Source organism: Buteo buteo, chromosome 4 (genome assembly GCF_964188355.1).
Source record: "Buteo buteo chromosome 4, bButBut1.hap1.1, whole genome shotgun sequence".
In the NCBI taxonomy this organism is placed as follows: Eukaryota; Metazoa; Chordata; class Aves; order Accipitriformes; family Accipitridae; genus Buteo; species Buteo buteo.
In genome coordinates, this window is record NC_134174.1 from 37,556,402 (window position 1) to 37,576,107 (window position 19,706).

General features: G+C 36.0%; 1 protein-coding gene across 3 annotated transcripts in view; it reads right to left on the reverse strand.

Moving 5' to 3' along the window:
* Positions 1 to 1,132: 1,132 nt before the first annotated feature.
* Positions 1,133 to 19,706, reverse strand: part of WAPL (WAPL cohesin release factor) — a 76,068-nt gene continuing 57,494 nt past the window's right edge. For all 3 annotated transcript variants that reach the window (XM_075025538.1, XM_075025539.1, XM_075025537.1), the window contains 11 exons: positions 18,394 to 18,621; positions 13,380 to 13,491; positions 12,262 to 12,359; positions 10,541 to 10,617; positions 9,158 to 9,333; positions 8,739 to 8,854; positions 7,859 to 8,020; positions 6,367 to 6,574; positions 5,099 to 5,187; positions 3,970 to 4,065; positions 1,133 to 3,594 (listed from right to left, as the gene is read on the reverse strand). In XM_075025538.1, the coding sequence (XP_074881639.1) occupies positions 3,529 to 3,594; positions 3,970 to 4,065; positions 5,099 to 5,187; positions 6,367 to 6,574; positions 7,859 to 8,020; positions 8,739 to 8,854; positions 9,158 to 9,333; positions 10,541 to 10,617; positions 12,262 to 12,359; positions 13,380 to 13,491; positions 18,394 to 18,621 (1,428 nt within the window). In that variant the 3' untranslated portion in view covers positions 1,133 to 3,528. The remainder of the gene's footprint in view (positions 3,595 to 3,969; positions 4,066 to 5,098; positions 5,188 to 6,366; positions 6,575 to 7,858; positions 8,021 to 8,738; positions 8,855 to 9,157; positions 9,334 to 10,540; positions 10,618 to 12,261; positions 12,360 to 13,379; positions 13,492 to 18,393; positions 18,622 to 19,706) is intronic.

The following is a 19,706-nucleotide window of genomic DNA, read 5'->3' on the forward strand; positions in this document are numbered from 1 at the left end:
ACAGCTGCTCCGCTGAGGGGGAAGAACGAAGCTTTTATACCTTTGTGATCGCTGTCCAATCTTCTGCTCAGAAAGACTCAATCTGCTGACAGCACAAGAACTACTCCATTAGACCAGCTTGAGAAATCATCTCCAGCACTACTACCTGCTTTTACATTAAACTTCCGATAAATCAGTGCTGTACACATCATGCCAGATCACTTTGTTATTACGCAAATCATGCATTTCAAAACAGTCTGAAAGTAGCTTCACAATTGTCTTGTTAATCTGAAAATGCTGATGTCATCTCAAAGCATCCACACATAATGCTTCCATTACATATCTACCAACAAAGTAACCAAGAGAAAATACTTTTACCAGGTGATTTTTTTTTTTTTTGGAAAACATTTGCTTACATAAAGCTGTATTTACCTCCTACAGTGCCACATACTAATAACATGCTGCTCCATATTTCAAACTCCAGTTACATTTGTTTACAGCACAGAAATAGTTACATTATGCTGATCCTTGTTAAGAGTGGTCATGAGATGACACATCACATTCAACTCGCTTTACAGCTCATGAATTATTGCATATTGTACCTGTATCTAGTTGCATCAATTAAGAAAAAAATCCATGGGAAAAAATCCATCCTGAAATTAAAGCATCATTCATGTTAATAAACAGAGCAATGCTCATGGTAAGTTTCTCATTTTTCACTGAAGAAAGAAGCCATTAACATCCTCCATGATGTGAAAAGTATCACCATAACAAGAACTGCCCCATTTCCCCTACGCTTCAGCGTATTTTTGTTATCTAACCACAGCTCTTCAGAGTTGTTACATGCCCCTTCCGCTCAAAGATCAATAGCAGCTTGTGTGGAGAACTCCAAAATGTATCAAGAGACTGAGCACATCATCTCCAGAAAATTTCAAGGCTTAGCTGGTTTGACTGACCACAGCCTCAGGTCCAGGCACTGAATTTTGCTGTCCCAACACACCAGTGAAAAACAGAGCACTACCTTCAGGGTGCTCCTCTATTATTTTTTTTTTCCTCCTCTTTTTTTTTTTTTCCCCTTTTAACAATTTACCTGACACTGCCTTCTTTCTGCAATCACTCAGAGGAGTGTTTTATTGCATGTTAAAAGACAAGATATGTATTGAAAGTAGCAATTTTATTTGAGTTAAAATTATTTACAAAAACCCAAAGACATACTTCATGAAACTGGTACAAACTATTTTTCCTGCCGTTGGCTTTTGCTCCAAAGATCACAGCTGAGAAATACTGTATAAAATAAAAATAGGATTGGATTCAGAAAAGTACTCTACTGTTCTAATTTCCAATTGAGAGTATTTACACAAATATTTACAATGGAAAAAAAGTTACTTTAAAACTTTAATTTGCAAGTTGGCCTCAAGTACCCTTTAATGCAGAGTTATTTGAGGGTCTAACACAGAAAAATGCACTGCAGTTCACAGGGTGATTTCTCCCCCCACCCTCAAAAAAAAAAAAAATCTGCATTTGTCAGTGCTTGACAATTAGTTACATTTTAAAAAAAAACTGTTAAACACTGAGGTAAATCAATTCCCAAGCAATTACCAGTGTAACAAAGAAAGGTAGTTGTCCCTGCTTTCCCCCATCATCACATCTGTATTTTATTTTCTCTTGCCATCTCTCCACAGAAAACTACATAATTAATTTGAAATCCCATTACAAGTGAAAATCTCCAAAATCAGAAAACTAGACGGGCAAAATATTCAGTAATTTCCTCCTGATGTAGATCACTTAAGTACAACTTCTCCCTCGCTCTCAATAGTGATTTTTTTTTTTTTTAAACAAAGGGGAATACAACCTCAAAAACTTTTCTAAGTTACACTGATACACTAAGTTTTAGAAGGTGATGAGAGAAAACACAAAAAAGTATGACCAACATAGGATTTTTGCCGCTTATCAGTTACTTCCTTACAGAATTCCCAACAATCTGCATTATCAAAAATAGGAAGACATAGAAGGCAGCCACTGTATGTAAAAAATTTACAGCTGGCACTGATACAAAAGCACGAGTTCTTAACTTTATACATGGAGATAACACAAGATCTAAAAGCAGGTTAGATTTCCTGTTATTTCCCCCTCATTATACATAGAACTAATATTTTTATGGCTTCAAGTTTTACAAATTCAATGGAATAACATGATGTAACTACCTATACAGGTATTTAAAAATGTCAATGAAGCAGATCTCAGAACAGTCTGCAAATATTCAAGACCACCTTAATAAAAATAATTACCAATTCCGTTGGTCTGAATAATGAGTGCAAGAAAAAAATTGTTAAAAAAAAGTCATGTATTTTCTGGGATTCTTTGTTCCACTTAAGTCTTCAAACACAATGCTTTGCTGTGAACTAGACCTCAGACTGAACAAAATCTTAGCTATATCAGCAATTTAAGGCTTTGTGTTGTATGCATTTAAACTTTGTCATACTACAAGAAGAATGAAATAGAAAGATTATGTCAGCTGGAAACATTAATCCCCATTGGTGTTTTAGCTTCTTTAAAATCCTTCCCCCTAAAACATCCAAATTCTTTGTATTGAGCATTATAAAATATATCTTGAGTGCTTCCTTGAAACAAATTAAAACAGCATTTCAAAGTTTTTGCTTATTAGAAGTGTAAACTACCCTGGGATTGAACATTTTTTTTTCTTTTTTTTTCTTTCGTTTTTTTAAACAGGGCACAGCTTTTTACAGTTACTATTTCTTTTGTGGATAACATACCCTCAAATGGCTTTGTGTGTTTATGGGTTTGCATGCTTCTTGGAACTACAAAGTGTTATGGTCTATCAGTTTACAGTACATGGGCCGTGATCGTTTTAGAACTGAGAAATAGTTCAACAACCTAATTTCAATCAAAACAGTATAAAAAATAAACTATCCAATCCTTGCCTCTTTGGATTCCAACAAATTTTAAATATAGACAGTAGTTAAAATCACAAAAGTATTTAAAAATTTATATTTTATGATTTTGGAATAATCTAGTAATAAAAAAGCAAGAGCAAATTAAACTCAAATAGGAGCGGTGCTGCTGTCCAGAACTTCTTTATTAGAACATTTGTTTGATACCTCAGTAGCTAAGCTGCCTTTGCACCTGGCTGGCATGAAACAGTGGCTCAACAGTAAACAGCAGTTGCACTATCAGCAGCAAGTTTTTCCCCTTGAAACTTGTCACAAACAAAGCAAGAAAAAAGATAGGGAGGGTAAACCCTGCCAAAAAATATTTAAATACTGCACTGCATCATAAACAGCATGGTTTCTTTATTTACTTTCCTCAGAACCTTTTTCCCCTCATTTTTGATAGTTGCAGATTGATGTAGTAACTGTCTTTTAGAAAATGCTGAATGCATGGTTAAGAGACCAGGTAGCCTTAAAAATCCGAACACGAATGACACAGATGAATGCTCTTGGTATATCCTTCAAGGACTTCTTTCATGACTTCTTCTTTTGTCTAAGGGTAGCTCCAGCATTAGAGTTGCCTGCAGCGGAAGTTAAGTATCTAGCAGTGTTCCAAGTATTCAATCACCCTAGAGATAGATTTCTGGCCTGTTGTTCCAACAGCACACTGGAAAATGTAATAGAAAACAGAAGTAACAACCAAGCATTTGTAATACCTCTTTAAAATATTTGAGGGCTATGCTCATTTCAGAATTTTAGTATTTACAATTACGTATCAGTAAAAGCAATTAGATTCAGGCAGAGGATTCAAAATATTTTCCTGACCAGTCACAATCAAATGGAATGAAAGTAGCTTTGTTCCATTTACTACCAAAATAACGACAGATGGGTTTTCAGTATTTAAAAACAGAAAATCATCCTGTGCTCTTCTAAAGACTCAAACTGAAAAATGTTAAATGCTTCTAAAAATGTATGGACTAGTAACAGAAAACACAATTACAAAAATATCTACACACATCAATTTAAAATATATATTACTTACAGTAAGATTCATAAAACTGAGAAATTTTTTGAGCATTTCAGTCATTATTGAGAAGTCCCCTTCAGGTAAGTACTCCCTCACAGTAGTCACATTGATCTAAGAAATAAAACAATCTATTTTAATTTGGGAAATATTTTTCCAACACAGAACTATATTACTCTGCATGTGAAATGCAACATGACAAGTATATTCATAGCACTATTAAGATGGTTTTTGCTGTCATCTCTATGATTTAAGTCTCTCAAGCAATATTCATATGTTTACTGTGTTTATGCTTCTATGAAACATAACTGCTAAAATCTTTTTGTTGTTGTTTTGGTTTTTTTTTCATTAAAGATCATTACTACCATCAGACCTCCCCAGGACCTACAAGATCATCAAGAACTAAAAACCCCACCAGATTGCTCTCCTGACATGGAAAGAATCTCCCTGTATAATTGGTAAGGGTTGCGGATTATTGAACTTATTGTCAGTATTACTCCAAACACTAAAATTGTATGGAAGCCAATCAGTCAAGAGGTACAGAACAGCATGTTAAACACCATTTCTGCCATCATGGTAAATTTAGACAAGCCTGAAGGCAGGCAGGTCTGAACCTCATTTTCATCTGAGCATATATTTGAAAGAAGAGTTTATGAAGTTCTCAGCCATTAGAATTCCATATTTTTAACTTCAGCCTTCTATTACACAATTTCATGTAATTTCGATGGAGGAAAAAATAAAGCAGACTGATAAGAAAGAATAAACAAGTCTGATGTTAACTTGCTTACTGAAACTACTGAAAAATAAAGCAAGCTTTTATAGTTATAGAACAGGTGAGCCAATTTTCCTTTGCCTTTCTGAAGTAAGTTCATTTGTTGGCTAAGACTAACAGCAAAGAGGAGAGAGGTGGAAGAGGTTAAATATTCAATTCCAACTGTTTCTGATAAACATACCGATGTTCAGAAAATTTCTTTTGGATGCAATACCTCTGGCAACTGTTCACAAAACTATATACATCAGTGTAGCTTCATCAATGTACTAGCTCACATCGAACCCTAATTTAAAAAACCGATTTCAATACTGCAAATTATTGCTTCACCAAAAATTGTATTGGACTTAAGAGCAAGTTATTGACTTATTCCCTTACTGGACTCTCTTGGCAGAGACAGCCTAGAAGCAATGCCGTGTATGAGGCCACAATGCAGTCTTCCATGTGCTTCCCAGCATGCTGAAGAGCTGTAAAGAGAGACAACTGAGTGTATTGTATTCTCTAAGCAGCTGGTATCTTTTACTGCTTCAAATACAATCTTTCATTATCACTTTTCAGAATTCTTTTTTCTCAAACAAAATGAGCTTTTGGACTGAGACTTCAGAGGCAAGAATCAGACCAATTCTGTACTTACTAACTCAGCAGCACATTCTTGAACAGAAAAATGGTGTTTGTTCCCTTTCAATGCATTTCACTGTATAGTACTTGATTAATTGCCATTTTAATGTACAAACTGTATGTTTAACACACCAAAATACAAATATAAAGGTTTCATGTGATATTATTGCATTAAGGATAACAGACACAGCACTTTTTGCTAATGGCTCACAGCATTTTTTGGCAAACCACAAATAGCTGCAGACACCGGCTGATGGAGCTACAAAAAGGAGAAAGGATATAAAGCGAGGTTCGAGAAATATACCACACCTACTATTAGAAGATTAAAACACTATTAGAAGTAATACACTGCACCTACTAGTAGATGATTAAACAAGAAAGACTGACGTTTCAGACTCGATAAGTTTTCCAGAGACATGCTACATAACTCAGCTTAGAGATACTCAAATTCCTGGAACAAACTACCAAAGATGCAGCACATCAAGGTATTACCCAGGTACCTGAGATACCACCAATGGAGTGAGGAGAACTCGCACACAAGATGGGGACAAAAGAAGCATACATGCAAACAGGGAGGGGAGGAAAGAAAAACCTAGAAGCAGCATGAAACAAGAATGGGTCATGATACCCTGGGAAACAAAATTAAGGCAGGTAACTTTCAAAGACTGTTTCAGAAGAACAAGATAAAGGCCTGAAAGCCATCCCTTCCAGAATATTTCCTACACAGAATATCCCCAGGTTTGTTTTTTTTGTTTGGGTTTTTTGGTTTTTTGGTTGGTTTTTTTTCAGAAAGAACTGATAGAAGGTACTACTAAGAAAATAAAAAGTAGCATAACTTCTTCCACTTCTCATGCTTCAGCTCTGAAATGCTCCTACTTATGACCTGTAACAGTTTCACCTGGGAGATACACTAAGGAAATCTCGGCCCAAGAGATTGCATGTAGATAGGAAACAGAGGACAAGGTGGGAATTTATGCAATCAGGGAGTTCTTTGCCTTTTCTGAGGTCACCACAACCAGACAACGTACCTTTATTAAGATCAAGTTCTTCATCATCTTCTTCCTTCTTATCTTTCTCTTCAGTACTATCTGGCTTTTCTGTGGAGACCCACTGTATCTCCCCACTTGTCTCTTGCCATTCCCCACTCTTATCATGCTGAGCAGTAGGAGCTTCTTTAATCAATTCATCTGTCTGGCTCTCGGCCAGCTGTGCTGCTCGCTCACGCTCAAGAAATAGCTAATGAGGAAAATTTCAGGAGAATTTCTGTTATGAATTAAACCCTAAACACATTGAATTCATACTTGAAAGTTTATTTCCCCTTCACAATTCACCCCTTAATACAGCTAGTCTTCAATACTTTTCTTAACAATAGCCTTTTCTTCTTCAAAGGAAAACATAATTTATCCCAACACTAACACTGTGCTCTACAGAAAAGGCCTCTCTCCCTCCCCAGTGTTGAACCAGTCGGCAGGCTCCTCTTGGGCATCGTAAATGTTTAATCGTTTTCTTTGAGACACAGCTTGAAGACTATGTTGCCATATTTTCCTGTCTGTTTTTGTTCTCTACCAATCCTCATTTTCTTTTCATGCTAGCTATCCTCTCTTTGCTCTCTTAGCTTTTCCCTTGATATGTAAAAAGCAAAAATTTGAAACAGCAATTTCAAATGACTTATCAAGGATGTGACAGAACCAGCAATCTCATACTGTGCACTTATGAATTACTTCCCAAGCCATACAACCACCAGTTTTAAATATTTCTTTGCCAAGCTGTATACATTAAGATATTAAATATTATTAGTTTTATTGTTGATTTTTTTTGTCTGCTGCTGGACAGTTATTTCACATAATTAAATAGAAGAACTGCTAAAAGCATCCATAAAATTATCTTAATTGAAATAAAAAGGCTGTAATTTCCTTTCAGTTTTTTTTATTTTAGTTTGCATAGTGGAACTCATTCACCAAAATTACTGGTGGATTTCTTTTTTTAACAAGTCAGTCAATACAACATTTAAGAATGCTGTTTCACATCCCTAGTCTTTACGTCCATATTTCACTGCTCTTATAAAGCATGATACTTTTTTTTTTTTAATTTAAAGTTGCAAACTCCCAAAAAGATAGTACTTAAAAACCAAAAATAACCTATTGAAGCAAAGAATGTAAGTCAAGAGTAGCTTACAATTTTTACAGCTGGTTTAAAACAAAACTATAAGTAAACCATTTAGGAACAAGAAAACTAGCAATAAACTGTATAGGAACGAGAAAGCTTTATGGACCATGAGAGCAGCTTTTGGATGTCTATAACAATGATACCACTGTCTTTTACCAGGAAAGCTGTTTCTGTAATGTACAGTACTGAAAGTCAAAATTGTGAGCAGCACCCCTCTTCCCCCACTATGCTGTATAACTCAAAACACTAAACAGAAAAATATTCTGACAAATCTTCATTGCTGAGTTCTCCCTTCCCCCTTGACAGTCTGATAATAAGAAATGGTAACTATTACAGGAAAAACACATTTCTTACCTGCACTAAAGCCTGAACAGCATCAATCTGTCCAGTTATCTTTAGGCTATCATCTCCTTCTCCCGTACAGAATGAGTCAAAAGAACATGATGTTTCCATATTGACAAGACAGTGCCTATTCCGAGCACTGTATTCTACTAGATTGATCAACAGACCCAGTCCCTACAAGAATTAGAGAGTCAAAAGAGGATTACCCATGTTAAAAAAGGATAATTTAGCAAAAAAAATCTATCCAGATAAACGTCTTCTTTAGGCATTATCTTTCTGAGGATATATAATTTACTTACACACCTTTATGAAACAGTTTGATAGACACAGGGATCGGGATTTAAAGAAGTATGAGGCAAAACTGAGACTCCTCTATACTAGATCTTGCATGCAGGCATCTCAATTTTTCCAATTCTGAACATGAAAACATTTTTAAAGGTGGTATTTCATTTATAGATCAGGGATTCAGGTGTCCAACCTTCAGCTTATATTCTTAAAAGACCCTTCACATACACAATTTCACTGTTGTTATTTAGGCCACACAGACCCATTTTACACAAGCTGAAGTAAATTTGACAAAGCCTTTATCTCTAACAATAACATCCACCATATTTTTAAAGTTGAAAAGGCATTTGAAAATGAGACAATTCACAGACTTATTCAGCTAAATCTCTGTTCATCTAGCAGTGCACTTTTTCCCAGCAAACACAGGAAAATGGTTAGAGCTCAAAGCCACCAAATCCTTACAGAAACCTTCTTTAAGTACCTCACTAAATATATATGTAGTCAATGAAAACTGTAGAGGCTGCTCCTTAATTTGGAGCCAGAGTAGATAAATGCAGAAGAAGGGGGAAAATAATTTTATGTTAATGTAACAAATACAATAGCTTACCAGCACCCGAATATCAAATCTCTGTTCTTGAGGTAGGAACTTTGGAACCTGAAGCACACAATTCATAGCTGTGCCTATCAGACCATCTTGTTCACCCGTTTTTGTACTACCCCATTCTGTAAACAAAAAGAATTTAGAGGCTCAGTTTTGAAAATACTCATTTTCATGATCGTAAGCAGACTGACAAAAACCTTTTGGCCCTAAAGACAAGCAGGACTCTCCTAGCCAAAGCACACCTCAACACTTAATACTTGCAATTACTCATCCAATTTGCAAAGACAAATTAGTGATTACTGTAAAGCAAGCATCTACCATACATAACTGCTTTATTGCATTGTACATGGAAAAACCATAATCAGCATAAGAAAAGGGTGATTTATTTGATGCTTTAACACAGAATATGCAAAAGTTTGTTTTACCATTATCATTTGTCAGGTTGAGCAAGACACCAATGATGGCCCTCATACAGTCTTCCACTGCTTTACCCACATGGTTAGTTACATTCTGGTGAGGCAGAGGCTTATTGTCTGGTAAACAGATACTGTCTTCAGCACGATTATATCGCTGGATTAACTCCTCACAATGCTGCAGTGCTCTGCAGGGAGAAGATGCAGAACAAAATTACCTCCACAACATACAGGACACTGCACCTTTATACTTGTTTCACCAGGAAAAAAACTTCAACTACAGAGCTTATAAAGAATTTTTCTGATGCCCAGTCTGTAGGGAGAGATAATAAACTGACCACCTATAAAATCTTTTAAGAGCTCAACTGAAATTGTGAAAACAAAAACCAGGAAAGCTTTGTAGCTTAGAGCTTTATCAGCTTGAGATTTCAAGAGTAAAAGTTAGTTTTCCTTCCAACTTCATCACATGGTCTTACAGAAGATATCTCCTCTCCCTGCAAACCCAGCCTCTCATATCCTCTGACCATCAAGGCAAAACATTATTCTGACAGCGTTATCTAAATGTTCTCTTGTTCTGCCCTCAGAGCTATTTCCATTCTGTAAGAAATAAATAAATGACATGTGACTTCCTAGCAGTAAAACCTTAATCTCATAACACTACTGGACCACAGGCATGATTCTACTGCATGACATTACTTTGATGTTAAACCAACAACACAGATTTCTATTACAAACAAAACTAAAAATGTCAAAAATATATATTGGTCTAAATAGCACAGTAAACTTTGGCTTGGTTGTTTTTTTTTATTTAAAGAAATGCTCAAAATACCTAACCTACAACCATGAAATTATGTTTCCAATGAGGTCTGCAGTCAAATTATCAGCTGAATTTGTTCTCTTATGAAAAGCACTACAAGAGGGGTACAATCTCTGCCAGTCAGCTGAGACCTCACCCAGATTGATAAATGGGTTAGTGGTGTTTGTACAAGCATCTTTGCCAGGGAGAACAGCTAAGAACATAATTTCACTATTTCAATTTTTAGTTACACTGTCAATTCTGTTACACTCCATTTCAGTAAACGCTTAAGCATAATGAAAACACAATAAATAAATGTAGCTTCCCAACTGCCCTCTTCTGTGTTCATATTAATTTGGTACAGAAGGAGCCAAATCCGCAGTTTGCGGCTTCCACAGAACCAACAATAGCAGCACTACATATTGGTAGTACTCAGGTAGTTACCTATACCCTCATCTAAATTAACTTTAGCATTACTTCATAAAAAGAAACAGTGGAAATTGTGGGGGTTTTCCTCCCAGAATCTTCTGGTATAGCAATTTTTTTTTTTTCCCCTATCGTGCAGTGCTCTGCAAAAGTGTCTTTTTGTTACAACTTACTTAGCTGAGGAAACTATGAGTTGCGAGTCTTTGTATGCTATCAGATAGCTCTGATTTTCTGGATTATGCACAGTTACCTAAAAAGAGGAGGAAAAAAAAATATTAAAAATGGGACTTTTTTCCCTTGAAAGAGAAGCATTCCCTTCCGCTACAACCCCACTTCATTCAGTTCCACATTTCTTTGTTATTACCCAGTGTAAACTTTCACTTATCATTGTCCAATATTTCCTTAGAGTTTTCACATTGTAATTAATCACACAAAATTGTGGCACCAAAGATAAAAACCATCTTCCCTGACACAGTAAGTACAGAAACCATGTGGCAGAATGTTCTGCCACAGCAGAACCCTGAATCTATATCCTGGGACTACAGTGTCCCAAGTGTGTACATATATACGTGTATGTAAATATATATAAAAATATAACACAGAATACAGTTATATACATAATGTTAATTTTAGGACTTGACATCAGCTCCACTTTTGAGACCTTATTATGCATCCAACCATAAAAATAAAGTTTTTCCTTGATTCCCCTGACTGAAATTCAGAATCAATTTTCAGAAACAGTAAAAGTTCTCCTCTTAAATTTGCATGATATGGTGTGTTGAATTTTCTCATCTCTCCCAAGTTCCTAAGGGTCTTATTACATCACAAAACACCCTTAAGTTCAAATTTGAATACTCTACCACTAAACAAGGCTCTTCTACTGTTGCTTGGCAATTCCATCTATCAAATATAGAAGAAGAAATTGGATCTGAACATTTTTCTCTCACTGTTCAGATGGCAGGTAAAGAGCTAGGTGCCATTAATTTTTAAGTAAGCACCCTTGAATTAGTACTTCAGCAACTGTTCATCTTTCTCAGTTTTTAGCTTACTTAGTGTACACTATCTTTGAGTCTGTCTTTCTATTTTAGTGAAGAAAACAAGTTATCACTGTAGCCATTTGCCCTCTAACTTGGGTTTAAGGGGTTCATTAAGATTCATTGACCTGTACTCTGAACCCAAACATCGCTTTCTGATGTGTGGAGACATATTGCTAAAACATCAAAACACGCTTCTGCTCACTTACCATATCACAATACAAAAAGAGTAAAAATATGAAACTCAGCAAAACACGACATTGTAGAGAAGCGTATGCTCACAATTCCTGTCAATTAAGCTCTACAGAAGTGCCATGTATTTTAATTCTGTTCAAAGTTCTCATCAAAAAATATTTACCATCTCAATATACACGCTCAACTGATTACAGGACTAGTTTGACTCTCAGAGCAGTCTTCTCTTTCAGCACTTAGCCAGCTGATGTTTAAAAGTAGCAATTCTTAAAATACACATCGATTTATTGCTTCTAAGAAATTGCTGCTTCTATAATGATCCATTATTACTAAGACACACACTAGAGAGTCAAACTCATGCCTCAAAAACAACATCCATAAAAAGCAGCTTTTTGTAGGAACTTAAGAAAAAGCATCACTATGTTCAGTTATTCTTACAAAAAATAAACTTGCAAAGTTGTACATACATACAGAATGGTAAAAGGAATTTTCAAACAAACATTCCAGAAACGCTGATAAATATCAGAAAGTCAGTATCTTCTATTAAAAAAAAAAAAATCAACATTATAGTATTATTATGTAACTATATATTGAAAGAATGTAACATTGAAAAGGTGTAGTTGAGAAAAAGCGGTTTTCAGAAATGCAATGCATCTGCTCATACTCACACTCTCTAAGACCCGTAAACATCTTTCTGCACCCCATAACGAAGCAACCAATTTCTCTTCATTTTCATCACTGCTCAGGTGATCCACACATTCTTTAACTGAACAAAAAAAAGAAGTTGTTTTCCACTATCAGTAAGAGATCTTCAAAAGCCAAGTATACAACAAACTAACTACTCAGAGAGTTGCTATCAACCTTGTTTTAGAGTTTACAAAACTCTAATACTAGGAAACAATCACAAAGACATGATCAGTATTCCAAAATGTCTCATTTCTTGAAGTAAGGGGGGGGGGGGGGGGGGGGGGGGGGAGAAAAACAAAAAACCAACCACCTTCTAATTTTGGCTTTACAACTTTGTGATTGTTGCCACAAATTACCTATCTGTATTTTATTTTCTACTGACAATGAAGAGACTGTACAGCACATGACTACGTTCCTTAATTGGAGTGCACTGCTTTGTAGAAGAGAAAAAAAGATACAGCATGCACACTTTCCCCATGCTTCACAAGTCTGAAACCATGTGCAAGTTGAACGCTTTCATTTCTTCAATCCTTCCTTTGTCCACCCCTCTGCTTACTTAAGACCAAGCTTTATTCAGCTCAAGAATTCATTTTAGAAATGTCCCTTTTTCTATCTGTGAGATGCTGATCCAAAAAACGTAACCAAGACATATCTTTAAAAAAATAAGGAAATAAAAACCCCACATTTCTTCTTGAAGGGCTGACTTCCTCTGGGATATTTAGTCAAAAAATACCAGTCATGAAAATAATTCTAAAAGACTCTAAAGGAGATCTCACTCTAGAGTAAGTGTGCTATAGAGATACGTAACACAGTAATCTGTATTCTGTCTAAACTCAAGCCATTTTTAATCTCACACACATTATATGCAACATTATACACATTCTGTTTAGCCTTAAAACTACTTTCAATCCCACATGCAACAGATTAAACTCACTAATATTTCCCAGTGACTTGATATCAAATTGTGTACTTTATTTTTAACATTGCTGAGAAAAATACGTCTCTATTTTTAAACACAGAAAATGAATATTAAGAAAAGCAAACATCTTAACAAGATTCACTAATTTTTCACGCTGTCAAAGCAGAATCTCCAATATACCTTTATCTACAATATGATCAAGACCACCTAAAAGTCGCAGTTCTTCTTTAAACCAGTCCCCAGCTCGTTTTGAGGTGAGAGACAGTAATGTCTCCATTGCCAAATGCCCGGTCTGAAAGAGTTAGGTTTCAGAATTAATGAAATCATCATATGTAGCTGTAGCCAATATATCAAATCATACAAATACATGTTGTATAAAAACCATAAAAACAAAGCTATAGGTTACAAGTAGAAGAGCCACCAGAGGGAGCAAGAACAGATTGAAAAATACGGGTATCTTAAAAAAATTACTTGGTACTGATAAAAAGGTACTTTGCATTTTCAACTTTCTCTTGATTTTATTGATAGATTAGAAAAATCTAAGCACCCTCCTTTCATCTGTTTCTCTTGTTATCAAAAGAAACAAGTGGAGGAAGGAAATGGACAAATCAGCCAGGCAGGAAAAAGACGAAGAAAAGCCACAGTGAACACTGCTTCTCTGTCTCCCAGATACATTGGCTCTGCTGCTTGTAGAATACATTTGATTCTAACATAGGTATTTTGTGGTTTTAAACTCATAGAAGACAGCAATTAAATTAAAACACTGTAGGAAATCTTACTATATTTAGTGATTTTTTTTTTTTAAAAAAAAAGAGGAATACATATCAAAATTCAACAACAGCAAAGATAAGTTTAGTCCCTGCAAATGGAAGTTGAAGAGATTTTAGGCGATTATCTTAGTTAATCCCCTGCATGTTTTTAACTAAAACTAACATCATTTATAAAATTAAGACTATTACTTGTTTTTCCAAAGGTCTCTGATAAAAGGCAAATGATAATAATAAAACATATACATACATATAAATTACACCTACACAAAAGTGACCAGTATAGACTTCCATAACACCTGGAACACACACAGGCAAATCTGGACTACTGTAAGCTTAATAATTTCATATATGGTACATAAATACAACAATGAAAGGTCAGAGGAAAAGCCGTAAGATCTCATTAAAGCCAACTGAATTCAACCACTCTTAAGTTATCTTCCCTCCCTGACACATTTGATTTGTAATGCTTCAAGGAGGGCTGTGCTTATTCCAAGCTGTGCAGCATGTTCCAGAATACCGGTTCAAACCTCAGCACCTCCTGGGAATAACGGTACTCACCAGGCTTGAGTAAACACCCCACTGTCTTGGAAAACCAATTTATAAATTGTATGAGCCCCCCCAACATCTTCAGCTGCTTTCCTTGTTTTCAAAAATACTGATTTCCAAGGATGAAAAGAAAGTTGAAGATTAGTCCTTATAAAGAAGTTACTACCCAAAGTTAGTTATTTCCATTTTTTACTATCTAGCTCTGCAGCACACCATCACTGAAGAGCATACAGTTAGAAACAGCATTTCTCCCAACGAAAATGGCAGTGTCCTTGGGTCATGAAGGTGGTGTGGGGGATAAGGGACCACAAGCAGCAGCAAATCTACAATAGGTCATTCCTCCCTGCATCAGCAGCATCTCAATTCCCCGTCACAAAGGCAACAAAGACAAAGCTGCAATTACTCCTGCAACTGTTTCACCACCCAGGGAAACTGCTAACTATTAATTGCCAACAGCCCCTCATCAAGTCTTCTCACAGGAGAGAAACTTGGTTACAGTGTTCTCATCTCATCACTGGAAGATACAAGGTCCAAAACCTCACACTTTAAAAAACTGTAAGTTAAAAACATAATGCTAGAGGAGGTGAGGATATTTTAAGCAATGGATGGAGAACTTCCCTTCTGAAGCCAACCAAATGAGAAAGTATTTTGAGGGAGGAGGGGAGAGAACCTGAAGACAACAGTTTGACAGATCCCTAGCTCTCTGAAGCCTTCCCATCCTCTTCAGATGATTCCTTTCACTTTTATAGATTGAGTTTGAAAATACTGTAACATGGATATCTGAAATCATGCATAACCAAAACCAGATGGATAGAAGTTGATCAAAAACTCTCCTTAGAGATCTTCACAGCTACAGAAGATTTAGTTAACTTCCTAAACACCTATCACCATGAAAGCTCAAAGGCCGCACAATATTTAAAGTATGGTCCTTCGTTTTCTGCCAAAGGGCAATAAGACTTCAAAAAACTCCAGGAGAATATAATTTGATATATACATTACTGGGCATAGGAACAAAAGTCTCAATTTTTATTTATTTAATATTTTTTTTTTAAATCAAATGAATCAAACCTTGTAAACCCTTTTGCTCTTGAGGAAAGTAAGTTCAAAACATGGTTCCCTTAAGCTTTCAGCCTTATGCTGAAAGTGAAAAACAGAATAACCTCTTTCACCAGCTGAAAAGAGAAGTCACTTTTGAAGGTTTTTGTTATGATGCAAGAGAGAAGCTAGCTGCAAGTATCAGCTACAGAGGGCTATGCTGACTGACAAGCAAGTGCCATTTGCTAACATAAAGGCTAAGTTCTTCAGGTTTTATCTTCTTCTAAGCCAGCAAAAAAAACTTGGAACAAATTCAACCCACAGAGAACTCCTTTTCAGTTTCTGGGTTTACATTTTTAATGTTCACAGCAGTCTAGAAAACAGAACCTTTTGAATACCTGTTTGAGTATGCAAAAATTAGTCTGATCTAACTTCTAGATAGTCACACAAACAACATTCTCTGTGGAAAGAGATAGGCAGTATTGATCATATTCGTTTGATCTGTGTAAGAATAAAAAAAAAAAGAATTTGTAACCAGTTAGGCACGAACTGGAGTTATCAAAACATCTGCTGCAATCCTTCTGTTTCTCAGTAGATGTGTCTGCATCTGAAAAAGCACAGATCTTTTCTTTACCCCCAGAAGATCTGCATTTTTGTTAGCATTTTTCTGCCTGTCATCTGGTACAAAAACAGAGATTACTTATTATATCTCATGACAGAGATCTATGTGAAAGCAACTTTATCTTCTACATACGGAGTTCATTATTGTCTCAAATTACCATTGCTACTATCATAAACTGAAAGAGAACCTCATCATCTCATTTGGCTTGCATATATTTTCTAAACACTATATAGTCTCTGCTTCTAGATGGTGCAGCTGGGAGGGAACCAGTTTCCATCTGTGAGGTACTACAGTGTTCAACACATTTACAGCAGCTCAACATTTTAAGAAATAGAGATGCCTCAGGAAAAAAAAAAAAAACAACCAAAAACCAGCTGAAACTGATGGCCCATGATACTACTACTCTTTACTCATGTACTTATGGACAACTTCCTCACAAGACAGAGTCCCTTTTAACATACCCTCTCCCTTTAAAACCCATTCCTAAGAAAACACAAGAACAGAATTACAGTTCATAAAAAAAACATCAGGGTAGCACAGATTATGAATATGAGAAAAGCTCAAATAGGAGACAGCGGTCTGTGTGGCTGGATGCTTTAGCAATGAGGAACCTGTACCAGCTGTTCCATGCTTAATAAAGGGAGCTGTCTTACATTTTATAGTGCAAAAGATATCCTGGCACTGACAGACTGTGGGCTACACAAGCTGCCTTTGGTGCCAAAACGGCACTGAAATAAGACACCGATTATTCCAATTCCTAGCTCATCAGCACCTAGAGAACAAATTTCCTTCTGTGTTGGTATCTTCAGATTGTATCATGTGAATTCACAGAGTAAACTGAAAGCAGAGAAAATAATCTCAAATTCGTTCTTCGTTTGCAGATTTCAAAGGCCAGAAAATTAATACAAGCCCCCTACCTGCATGTTTCAAAGGTTTGTAGGAAACAAGCCTAAAATTGAAACTCTGAAACAATTCTCCTTTGTCACCACAACTGATGACCAAGGTTAAGAATTATGTAATCAATATTATCTTCCTCCCCCCAAATTCAGTTCTTTCTACTCCTACATAACACTGAGTTTTCATACCAATTCAGCTATCTGTTCCATAGTTAGAATTTGGGGAAAAAAACCCCAAACCAAACTCTTCCTAAACCAACAAAAAAGTCACAAAAACTACAAAAGAAAATGCCAGCTCAACAAGGCATATCATCTTCTAATCTAACCTAAAATGGAATACAATCTGAACTGCAGATTACTGGCAGGAGTTGAAACGTTACTTGCAGAGACAAAGCTCTAAAAAGCTCACTTTATAAACAATAAATCAGAAGCTTCTCATGTTGGGTATAAGTATTACATGAAAAATGGCAAAAACCTAATAAGAATTTTTAAAACATTAAAAGAATGTATTACAGTATGTGAAAAAATTAAAATCATACTAACATCTGTTATACTGAAATATGATGAAAGCAAAAAGCACATTACTAATTTTTGCCATCTATGACCACTCATCTAGTCAATCTGTCAACAATCCTTTAAATATGCTCTTTTAAAAAGACTTGCAACTTACCCTTTACTTTTCAAGCTAGATTGATGGCCAAATTTATTTTTAAACAAAAACAGTTTACTCTGTTGCTGCTGAAGATACATTCATAAAAAATACAAGTATGTTTGAGAAAGGAAGGAAAAAATTTCATCAACATTTATGGTAATCAACAGATCTGCCACCACACTTTGGGCAGAGAGAAATCAGTTTCTGTAGGACAGATTTTTATTCTTTTTTTAATGGGAGAACCTGCACCACATTTTCAATTTAACACACAATACTCTTATTCCCATGTATGAACCCCTATTTTTGGTGAATGTATATATAAAATTTAGGCAAAGAAACAGTCAAATAATCTAAACATGGTCTTTAAACACATCATTATTTGAAGTGTTACTTGTTTTTAATTGCTACCTTTAAATGGCCGCCCTTAGCAGGAGCGAATGGTCAATCAGATGGCTGAAGAACATCATAACTATCTTACTAACAGCCTTTTAGAAAGGAAATTTCAAATTTAAAGAAGAAAATACTTGCAGTGCAGTCAAATATACACAGAAGGTAGACAAAATGTCATGACTCCTTAGTTGGGAGATACGAGATTAAGGATGATGCTTATAAGTTCCATTTTACTAAGCATTCCACTACCGCCAAGGCTTTCAAATAAAAACATTATACCCACCGTGATGTTTTCAAGATCCAGATGTTTGTTGTGAACAGTTTCACAGAGTCTCCGAATTTTTTCCTTAATTTTGTTCATGTCTTTTTCGTTCAGCAGCTTGGCAGAAGAAGCATCTTGTTCCAATTCCAAAAGCCGTATCATCAGATCTAGACTAGCTCTGTCTAAATCCATGTTCAAACGATCTCTACTCAGGATGTACATTAGAGCTGCTGTGCAAAGGGACAAATTCTTGGGTTGGGAGAGGAAAGAAAAAAAACCCAGATTTTAGTAATCATGTTAGGCAGACCTTTTACAATTTTTAATAAACAAGCTGAAGATTTGTGGAAGAAAAAGCCTGACAAGTCCCAGTATATGCTAGCACTTGCATGAGTACTTACTGTTGTACATAGATTCCTTCTGGCAAGTTACTAATGCATTCTCCTAACCAATACAACTGAGACATAAATCACTTAATGCATTTACAAAACCCTAGTAGAAAAGCATGGTTTTCTACTTTTAAGGAACTCAGTGCTGCAGGCTGAATAAGAAACAGTAACTCCAGTAACAGTATTATAGAATAGACAGACGGCAGGGGAACAAAGTGGAAATGCACAGGCTGCATGGCAAGGTAGGTGAACATTCTGGTTTGATGGAATAAGCTGGTGACAGCACCAGAAAATACAGAGATCATAGGGACAGTGTTTGCATGCAAGGTTGGGAGCCGGGGGGTGGAAAGCCTGGTGACATACATTCCAATTCTGCCAAGCAGGTCTGTCAGTCAATAGCTTACCCAAACCTTTCCAGCATAAATGCATTTGATTTCCAGGGGAATTCTGCTTTTTGGAAGTAGCCAAAGTACAAACCAGCTTTCCCATGCCCCATCCCCATCAGTCCTTAACAAGTAAATGCTATTATCTTGACCATCCCTATCTTACACAGAACTGGTATATAAGGACCTCTTACTGGCTAAAGAATACTTAATCCTTCTTCAAGAAGGAATTAAATTTCATCTTCATGAGGATGAATGAAAATCATTTGCTTTTCCAGAAAAGCAAAGGCAGAAGAAGGTGATTCACAGGAAGCGACAAATGACAGTGAAGAGATCAGAGCAAAGCTATCTGTCCCTAGTGCTTTTAAGTACAGCACTTGCACTAAGAGACTCATCTATCCAGGTGAGCTCCAAGTTATGGTAAAGAGGAGAAATGTTCATGGAGAATCCAGTTGTTGTGCTGGGCACAATAATTTCAGAAACTTTTTATGATATCTGGGGGCATGTGGGGTACATGTGTCTTAAGAGTTCAACTCTCAAGAGTCAACATGCTACATGCATCTAT